This window comes from Nomascus leucogenys, chromosome 13, assembly GCF_006542625.1.
Source record: "Nomascus leucogenys isolate Asia chromosome 13, Asia_NLE_v1, whole genome shotgun sequence".
Classification (NCBI taxonomy): domain Eukaryota; kingdom Metazoa; phylum Chordata; class Mammalia; order Primates; family Hylobatidae; genus Nomascus; species Nomascus leucogenys.
In genome coordinates, this window is record NC_044393.1 from 48,416,303 (window position 1) to 48,425,850 (window position 9,548).

At 39.4% G+C, this 9,548-nt stretch overlaps 1 protein-coding gene across 1 annotated transcript; it reads right to left on the minus strand.

Moving 5' to 3' along the window:
• Positions 1-1,584: 1,584 nt before the first annotated feature.
• Positions 1,585-5,389, minus strand: OTOR (otoraplin). Its single transcript, XM_003268202.3, has 4 exons — positions 5,233-5,389; positions 4,742-4,881; positions 3,737-3,844; positions 1,585-2,658 (listed from the first exon to the last, which is right to left on the minus strand). Exons 1-4 carry the CDS (start codon positions 5,345-5,347, stop codon positions 2,635-2,637), a joined length of 387 nt encoding a protein of 128 aa, XP_003268250.2. The 5' UTR covers positions 5,348-5,389; the 3' UTR covers positions 1,585-2,634.
• Positions 5,390-9,548: the final 4,159 nt, after the last annotated feature.

Below are 9,548 nucleotides of genomic sequence, written 5' to 3' on the forward strand. Positions count from 1 at the left end.
TTATTCTTCTATAGGTAGATGTCTTACTTCCCATACTCTGTGAGGTCAGAGATGGAGGATTAAATGTCTTCTTTCTCTCCCACAAGGAGGCAGTACAAGCTGCATGGTAAAACTTAAGCCCTTCCTACACGAAATTAACTATCTTTAGACTAAAAGATAAACAGTAGCAGCGCCCTTGTTCTGTTTGATCTTGGCTAAAACAGAATGAGTTTGCATAGCTGGGGACTCTCCACAATGGAGCCGGGTCACAGGTACTCAAGTGGCCAGGCCCAACTACCTGGTACATGATTAATAAACTAGAGCAAAGACTTGGGCTTCTTAAAATATATCAGTATTTAATATAGATAAATAGAGAGATATATAGAGATACATCATTTAGCTTGGGATATCAAGGAAGCCTACAAGTTAGGGTTAGACTAAAATTCTTTTTATGTTAACAGTTGACAACATTTTAGAGGTGCGAAGATGCCCTTTCTCTTAGTGGGAAAGGGAGAAAAAGAATTCACCAAATGGAAAGGGGTCCCAAAGGCCTCATTGCCTACAAACTCTCACCCTGGCACCACTCTGCCCCCTTTTCTCTGGGTAGACCTCAGTGGAGAATCACGACAGTGCTGTGATAGGGTTGGGAAAGTACTGATAGGAATGTTGCAATCCTGTTGTTTAATTTGGAGAGAGTTGCTCTATCTCCTATGTACTCTAGCCTTTTGTTTATTTCTTTTTCTGTAAGATGAGTACAGGGAACTAAAATCAGTGTTTCTCAATCTTTAATGTGCACAGGAATCCCCTGAGTTATTGTTAAAAATGCATATTTTGACACAGAAGGCATGCAGTGGGCAGAGATTCTGCCCGCTAACCAGCTCACAGGTGAGGACCAGCTGCTGCTGCCGCTGGTCCACGGTTGGCCATTTGCATTTTTAGAGGACAGATGTGTGTTTAAAGTCCTGCAAGTGCTTGCTTTCTTTTAATGCAGATAGGCCCCAGGAGATATAAATCAGTCAATGACCTTCCAACTTCTGGATGAGCTCAGTTTTGATGGGTTGGAGCTGACTGAGTTAAGGAGGGAGTTCTGCCCTGGAAGCCCCGTGCATGGGGAGTGAAGCTGTGTGCCTACGGCCAGGTGGGAGCAACGGGGGTGCTGGGCATCTCAGGTGTTCTGGGTGTTTCCGGAATGGAAAGGCCAGGAAGTGAGAGGCAGATAGAAGCAGAAGTAGGATAAATACCTCTTAGTCTAAAATTGTGTCGAGAGCCCTAGATGCTACTTGAAACCTCTTTGGAATAAAGTAAAATAGAAACAAATAAACATTGGTATTTTGTTTTATTGTGTTTTGCATTTCGGTACCACTTTACTTGACTGACCTACATAAGAATTTGGTAAAAAGATATTCATCCAAAATCACAGTTGACAGAGCTAAAAAATGACCCTGGGACAAGTCTGTGGCTTACCCTAAACGCCCTCTTCTGCTCTCTTCTTCATGCTTAGGGGATGTCCAGATCACAGAGAACTGAAAAACAAGCTTCATTCCCAACTCCCCCACACTTTTATTCTCGAAGGTGAAAAATGTTTAAGAAGAAACTCAGAAATTGTGACATTAAGTAGAGTACAGGCATTTTAATTATATGCAAACAAAGAAAAACTCATGACTACATCAAAAGAATTATATTAATAACACAAAATCAAAGCATATTTCCAGTTAAATATAGAAAAACTTGTGGGCCCATCAGGACCACAAAACCTGCATCCTCCTCAGATTTCTTGATATATCACACTTGACTAGAGGAATTTGCACAGGAAGAGGAAATTCAAAGTTGAAATAGAAGTAGAGAAAATAGCCAACAGACTTTTTTTTTTTTTTTGCTGGGTCTTTTGATGACTTTAAGCTTGAATAATATCCAGCAAGGATACATATTAAGGGAAAACTATTCCATTAAAAATATTTCCGTAAACTACCTTCTCCTATTAAATATACACTTCTTTAAAATTGGGGGACAAGTAAATTGATCATTTAGAAGGCAAGTTATTCAACTGAAATCATTTTTGAGATTTTTCTAAATGACAAATCAGAGACATCATCCAAACATCTATGGGTCCAAAAACTCTTCTTCCCCCAACAGCTTCACCTCCAAAAGGCATCAAATATTAAAGGTAACAAAAATACTAGAATACTCTTTGATAATACAGCCCTTTTATTAATAATTCAATTGGCCAGAGAGACAAATGAGTAGAAAACATGTCTAAAGGGAAGACCTATGACCCACCTATTTTATATATGGGAAATCAAAGAGCTGGGAAGAATCACTACTTAGAAATAACTACACATACATGATCTGTTATATGCATCCCCCTGTAAGAGGAGATTCTCAAGGTTGAAAAAATAATTTTCTGGTCTCGATTTACCCATTTGAGCTCAATATTTCCCTGCTCTAGCTCGTGGGAAGACCAGGCCAGCAGGAAACAAGACTTGAGTTGAAAATCCTCTTTCATCTGCCACCTCCAACTCCTAAGCCCTCGCTCTTCTGTAAGGTAACATATTCTTAAAACATCAGTCCGAAATTACAGACATGCATTTTTTGGTCACTTTTGCTCTTTTCTTTATTTTTGGTGTTTTCTTTCTATTTGCAGTTTTAACTAATTTATTACTCGCAGAAGAAGTCAATATCCTGGAAAAAAACAAAAACAAAAAAAATTTTGAACTAAATAGCCTAGGCTAAAAAACAGATGTAGATTCTGTATTTAAAATCATATCTAATCAGAGAAACTTGGATTTAAAGTAAGTAAAGGTTGACCCCCCAAAAATATGAAATATTTACCACTTTAAGTGAAAAACTACTTACAGTGAAGGTCCTCAAATGAACCTTTAATTTACAGTTATCTGACAGATTTCAGCTTAATGCTAAGAAGTGATGACAAGTGAGTCCCATTTAGGATGGGCAGTGTTTGAAGCACAGCAATTTGCTCCAGAAGAATCACTTCAAAACAAGCACTTTGCAAAGTAGCTCAGAAAGCATCTTTTATTTCTGTCCTGAGTTTACAGGACCCCAGGGCATTAGGAAGAGTATAACTTTATTTCATACATAAATAGAATCCATTTACCACAAAAATAAGACATTCAAAGATTGTTCTAGAATATTTTGATTTGATCAAAAACGTGATAATTTTTTTCTCAGCCTATCTTTAGTGAAAACCATCTGTAAGAGTCAGTTAGTACTGACTTTGGTTTCTTTATTTGTTACATAGACTGCTTTGCAAGATAACTTGCATCTAAAACAAAAGAGGTACTGTATTGTATACTTGAAATTTGCTAAGAGGGCAGATCTTAATGTTTTCACACACACACACACACACACAAAGGTAACTATGTGAGGTGATGTATGTGTTAACTAGCTTGAATGTGATGATCATTTCACAATGTAGATCAAAACATAATGTATACATTAAATGTATGCAATTTTATTTATCAATTATAACCCAATAAAGCTGAAAATATAGAAAAAAGATGAGACAAAAAATAGTAAACTGAAATAAAACAAAAGGGTATGGTATAGAGAAAGTTTACTTATCTTTCAATGTTGACAGTAGTTATAAATGGTCCCCCAAACCTCATTATCTCAGAAAAGTCGCCATTGAAAGTTGGAGGCTTTGTTCTATACAACTTGTAAGTTGCATGATGCATTTTTAACACCAGCCTACATTGCCCCAAGATCTGAGTCTTTGTCTAGTCACTTTTGAGATGCTTACCGTGGTGGGAACTTCCTTGGTAGCTTCCTGGTACACACGCTGCTCCTTGACCAAGTTGCTGGGGAAATAACCCACAACTCCCATCTCGTCCTGGCCATCACCATAAACCTAAGTGCCCAGAAGAATAGCAATCAGGAAAAAGCTGATGCTGAGTGTCTTCTGAGAAACTCACAGGCATCCTCTTTGCTGATGGTGAAAATCATAGCTGCCAATACCTCCCTTTCACTCTGGGGTCCAGGGGGCTCTGCGGCAAATCCGAAGTTTACTTGGAGCACTAAGTTAACCCACAGGAATTGTGCATCTACTGTTTAGTGGCTCAGTCTTATTTCACTACTTTAGCATGACTTTATTTTATGCAGTCGTGTGAGTTGCCTAAAATCTTTTTTGAACTCATAAATAAATATATAAAGACAGTACATTTTTTTAAAGTACTGTAGACACTTATTTTAAATGATGCAAATTTCTCAGTTTTCAACAATTCAAATGAACAGACTTAAATGGCTTTAAATTTAATCCTTCATTAATTTAGAACTCACCTTTAGTGTTGCAGATGAGGATAAAAAATCATCCCTGCTTCATCCCTCCCCAGGGACCACCCCTGTATATTTTAACTGAAGAACGCTCATTCTTTCGAATTAATTAGGGTGCAAAGTTTCCTAAAAGAATATTGATACTTAGACTCACTGCCAACACACATGCCTTCTACTTGGCAGATCTCAGACGTTTTCGGATAAGATTCAAATTCTTTGGGATGTTTAAGCCCCCATGTATTTGCCTCTTTTTTGCCAAAATATCACATTAATCTACATTTGGTTTTGTTATGAAATTGATCTTTCTTTCTTTAAAATGCAATAGCAAATATACCTGAATTTTTGCATTTCCATCTACAATCGCTACATGGTTCTTAACAACTAGTATTAAGCATTAAAATAGGTTGAAGGCAGGTAATCAAGGAAAAGTTAAGAGCAATATGTGTCAATAGGTGTTTAAATTATCTCATCTTACACTGCCAGCCCAAAATTCTCCAGCTCCATTTTCTTTTACCAGCTTTGAGTACACATAGATCTGCTGCCCTTTTTTAACGTTAATGAATCTACAGTCCGGAGCATTATAATCTTCTTGAGCTCTAGCCAGAGAAATAGTATCTGGAAGAAAAAAAAATTTAAACGATTACATTTTAGGCTCCGGAATTTTATAACAGTAAAAGGCAACGTATATTAGAAAATCTAGAAAATCAGAGTAACTGACAATTCCCAGTTTACAGCTGGTATCTATCCAAGAGAAAGAAGATAGCCAAGATATTAAAGCTGCAACAAAACTCAGCCAAGTGAATTCTCCGTAGTAAGACACCAAACACGCAGACCAGAAGAAACAAAGCTGATAAGATACAGATTGGAGAAGATTCACTTCAAAGTACAATTCGATTTTATGCTATTAGTGGATATATTTTCAGTTATGTAATAGAAAGATAATGAAAAGCATAAAAAAGTCCTTACAGACACACTTATCATCTGCACAGAGCTTCTTGGAAGCTAGACGGTCCATAAATATTCCATGCACAGCACATACAGCCACAAGACCCGGGAGGAAAAGTAACAATATTCTTGCCATCTTCCTTTTTTGTCTTTTAACTTGAACTCGACTGGAAGCGGGGACTGACTTCAGTGGTTCCTGCCTTTTATGTGAAAGCCAGACCTCTGGGTAAATACCCTGGCCAATTAGAAGGGCCTACCGCCCCTCTGTTTTCATAACAGGCTACTCGGCTTCAGGGGCTATTTAGCGTCTGATTTTCCAGAGTCAAACTCTGTGTCTTTCTACACACAGATAATATCCAAAATGGTCCACTATTGTTAAAGGCGCTTTAGCAGTGGTCTATTGTATCAATCAGTAGGGCTTTGTTGAGAGGACTATGAGAATTTCAAACCATTTTTAGTTTTAATCCACCCCTAATTTTCTTTCAGCTTATGAGCAAAGACATACTAGCTGTATGCATTTGTTGAAAATGTGAGATCTATAGCACAAATAATTTGATTTAAACACATTCAATTAATAAATCTGGATTTACATAATAGATAAATGAAGGATTCTTAATTTACAAACCTTTCATGATAGGATTCTCAGAAGGCATGTCTGTCCCAGGCCAGAGATGAATTCTAACATACTAGTTGATGCCACATTTAGACCCTACCAGTGGGGAAAGAGATGGGTGGGTTGGGAAAAATAGGTCAATCTTTCCCCTACCTCTTCTCTCTAAGACTTTTGCAATTCAGTCTCAAATGCTCAAGGGTGACAGGTCAAAGAGAAGAGAGTGAAGTTACAAGTTTATGTTACCCGGAACTTCCTGCTTCTGAGCATGTTTCCCATGGCGAGAGGAGCACTCCTAGAGGCACCAAAGTGGAACCGCCAGGCCCTAGCTCCATCTGTTCAGCAAATATTTACTGAGCACTTACTGTGCCAGGTATTGTTCTGGGCACTAAAGATATAGCAGTAAATTAAAAAGAAAGATTTTGGCCCCAAGTGTTGCTTTCTATTAGAAGAGACAGACAGTAAGTTACTGCTTTTTATAGGGTGTTTGAGGCTGGCATCTCTCCCATCAGGTGGCCCTTCCCCTGTTCTTATCCATTGCTTCTAGAATAGAGATCCCTGTCAGGATGCCCTCTCCACCTTGGTTGATGATGTGACTTGAGAGCAGTGCCTTCTCCCCTAACCCCAAAGTCGTAACCTCATAAAATGAGGGACAAGAATTTAACTTACTAAATAATTTTGTGCAAAACAATTTTCCAAGGGGTAAATTGTTAAGCAAAATATAATAAAAAGGTTTTTTGTTTTGGGTGTGTGTGTGTGTGTGATAGAGTTGTATTGCTTTGAGTGCATCTGTGTGTGTACGTAAAAGAATTTTGGTGTGGGTATGTGTGGCTGTGTGTGTGTGTGTGTCTGTGTGTGTATGTGTGTGTGACTTTCATGGGAGGATCTTTTATATAGCTGGTCTTGATTGGAAAGTTTGTTTTATTCAATACCTTCATTATAGACAAGGAAACTGAGGCACAGCAAATGCCAGAGTGGTCATTTTTTTTTTTTTTTTTTGAGATAGAGTATTGCTCTGTCACCCAGGATGGAGTGCACTGGCGCAATCTCGGCTCACTGCATCCTCCGCCACCAGGGTTCAAGCAATTCTGCTGCCTCAGCCTCCTGAGTAGCTGGGATGGCAGGTGTGCACCACCACGCCCAGCTAATTTTTGTATTTGTAGTAGAGACGGGGTTTCACCATTTTGGCCAGCCTGGTCTCAAACTCCTGACCTCAAGTGATCCGCCTTCCTCAGCCTCCCAGAATGCTGGGATTACAGGCATGAGCCACTGCACCTGTCCTAAAGTGGTCTTTTTGAACCATCCTATCTAAAGGTTACCAGAGGGATCATGGTTCAATGCTATTTCAATTCATCATTGTCAACTTAGAATTGGCAAATTAGAATAAATCATTTATTTCCTGTTTCACATCAAGGCAAGATTGAATTCAATATTATTTTTGAACGCAGAATGCCTTTCCAATTTTTCCCCTGTAATCAATCTAAAGGTCTAAATTTCTGGGAAAACTAAAGCATTGATTAAATCTTCTTAATCCTGATTGCACAGCTGTTTTATGGACTGTTCCAGTCTCAAACCAGCCCTCAGCATAGGAGAGTTAAAAGACAATTGTCATTTAAGAGGCACTTGAAGAAATGGGGACTGCAAAAACTCCCCATTGGGGAGCATATACAGACCCCCAAAAGCAGAATAAAATGACTAAAAACGAAAAGCAGAATGTGACATTCAAGCTATCACAACTTAGAAAATCAGGCTAATGCTAACTTGAAGCCATTATTGGACATTTGAAGGTGAAGAAATAAAGTAATGAGATAACCAAGCCTTCTGAGTGCAGCCTGGGAAAGCTGGTGGTGTTCTGGCATTCTAAAGTGGCAGAGGCAGGACAGAAGCTAGAGGCTTCTTGGTAAAATTGCATGAAAATAGGAATTTGAACGTGCAATAATTGAGCGAGTAGCTGTGTCTGGCAGTTATGCCGAAGACACTGGGGCCACTGGGGGTTCAGTAAGGGTTCTGGCCCCAGTTTTCATACTCATTCCTCTAGATTTTCAGATGTATTATCCAAACATTTAATCCCTAAATGACATTTTTCCCCTTCAGTTCCTAAATTAGATTCTCTGTCTGGAGTTCTTAAATGGAGGCCATGGCTCCTTTAGGAATCTGAGCATGGGCTGGTCAACTGCAGGCAGACTCCTTGTCATGGCCTACAAGCTCCTGTAGGATCAGGCCCCTCTACCTCTGGGATTTCTCCTCTTGCTCTCTCCTCCACTCGCTCTGTTCCTCCCATACCAGTTCTCTCTATCTTTTGAAAACACTAAACTCATTTCTGCTTCAGGTGCTCCGAACTTACTGCCTAGGATGCTTTTCCCCAGATACTAGCATTCAGGTTCCTGGCCAAGATGCCTCCACAGACAGAACAATTTAAAAGAGCCACTTCAAACCTTCCTCCACCCAATCCTTGTATCACGTGGCTGCAGTACACTGTCCTAAGGCACGTATCGTAGCTGGCGTGCCTGCTTTATTTACTTAGTTTGTCTTCCAACCAACACTATAATGAAAGCTCCACAAGGCAGGCATCTTTGCTATCTTGTTCCTCACTCTGTCATTAGCACCCAGAAAGATACTTGGTGTGCATTAAATAGGTATTCACTGAATGAATGCACAATTGCTCTGAAATTGTATGCATAGAGGTGTGTGTGTGTTGTGTGTGTGGGTGGGTGTGTGTGTGTATGCATGTATTTTTCCCCTGGGCAAAGTCCCTGGCTTTAAAAACAGATTGATAACACCTCTAAGAGTCATTGAATAAATCCTCAGGGTAGAAACTCTGGGGTCTTGCAACTTGCCACCAAAACATGGTCCCCAGACCAGTAACTTTGACATCACTTTATAGAAATGAAGTTTCTCAGACCTCACCCCCGACACACAATCTAAATCTACATTTTAACGAGATACTCAAGTCACTTGTATGCACACTAACATTTGAGAAATACTGTTTCCAGGCAAGTAAAATACCGTAATTTTAGCTCACATTCTTCATAAGGTCTTGGCTGGATACATTTTCAAGGGAAAACAAATCCTTGTTAAATACTCAAACAGAAGATACTATAAGGCTTAAAGTTTAAAATGGAGTTTTGAGTTTCTTGCAACTGAGGTAGGAGACCAGCAGAACTTGTTTTCTGGTCACAACCCTGCTGACCAGAACAGGATCTGGTCCAGGCAGTAAAAAGTGAAGAAACCAGCAGGGATAAGGAGATGTGAAGAAAAGCGATCCTCAGCTGTCTTCATTGTTCATTAGCATAAGCCACTCCCATAATGCCATGACAGTTACAAATGCCATGGCAACAACCTGGAAATTACCGCCCCTTTCCATGGCAATGACCCAGAAGTTACCACCCCTTTCCTAGAAAGTTCTAAATAATCTGCTCCTCAATTTGTATTGAGGCTCCCCTTAATTTGCATGTAACTGAAAGTGAGTTTAACTGGGTATAAATGCAGTTGCCAAGAGCCAATACTTTGCCAACTCTGGGCACACCGTGTATGAATTAGCCCTGCTCTGCAAGGGGCAATACTATTTACCAAAAGACTGTTGTTTAACACCACCAGCTTGCCCTTGAATTCTTTCCTGGGTGAAGCCCCAAGTTTGAGGCTTGCCTGCCCTGCATCACAACCATTTCCAGAATTAACGTTATCCTCTATTTATCAATATACTACTTTTGAAAAACACCATTTCAGT

What these genes read in the sequence shown, in the direction of transcription:
- OTOR (XM_003268202.3), bottom strand. Translation starts at nt 5,347, where the DNA reads ATGGCAAGAATATTGTTACTTTTCCTCCCGGGTCTTGTGGCTGTATGT. An exon ending in GAGAATTTTGGGCTGGCAGT is followed by an intron (nt 3,845 to 4,741) that starts GTAAGATGAGAT and finishes CTGGGCACTTAG; the next exon opens with GTTTATGGTGATGGCCAGGA. An exon ending in CCAAGGAAGTTCCCACCACG is followed by an intron (nt 2,659 to 3,736) that starts GTAAGCATCTCA and finishes GTTTTTTTCCAG; the next exon opens with GATATTGACTTCTTCTGCGA.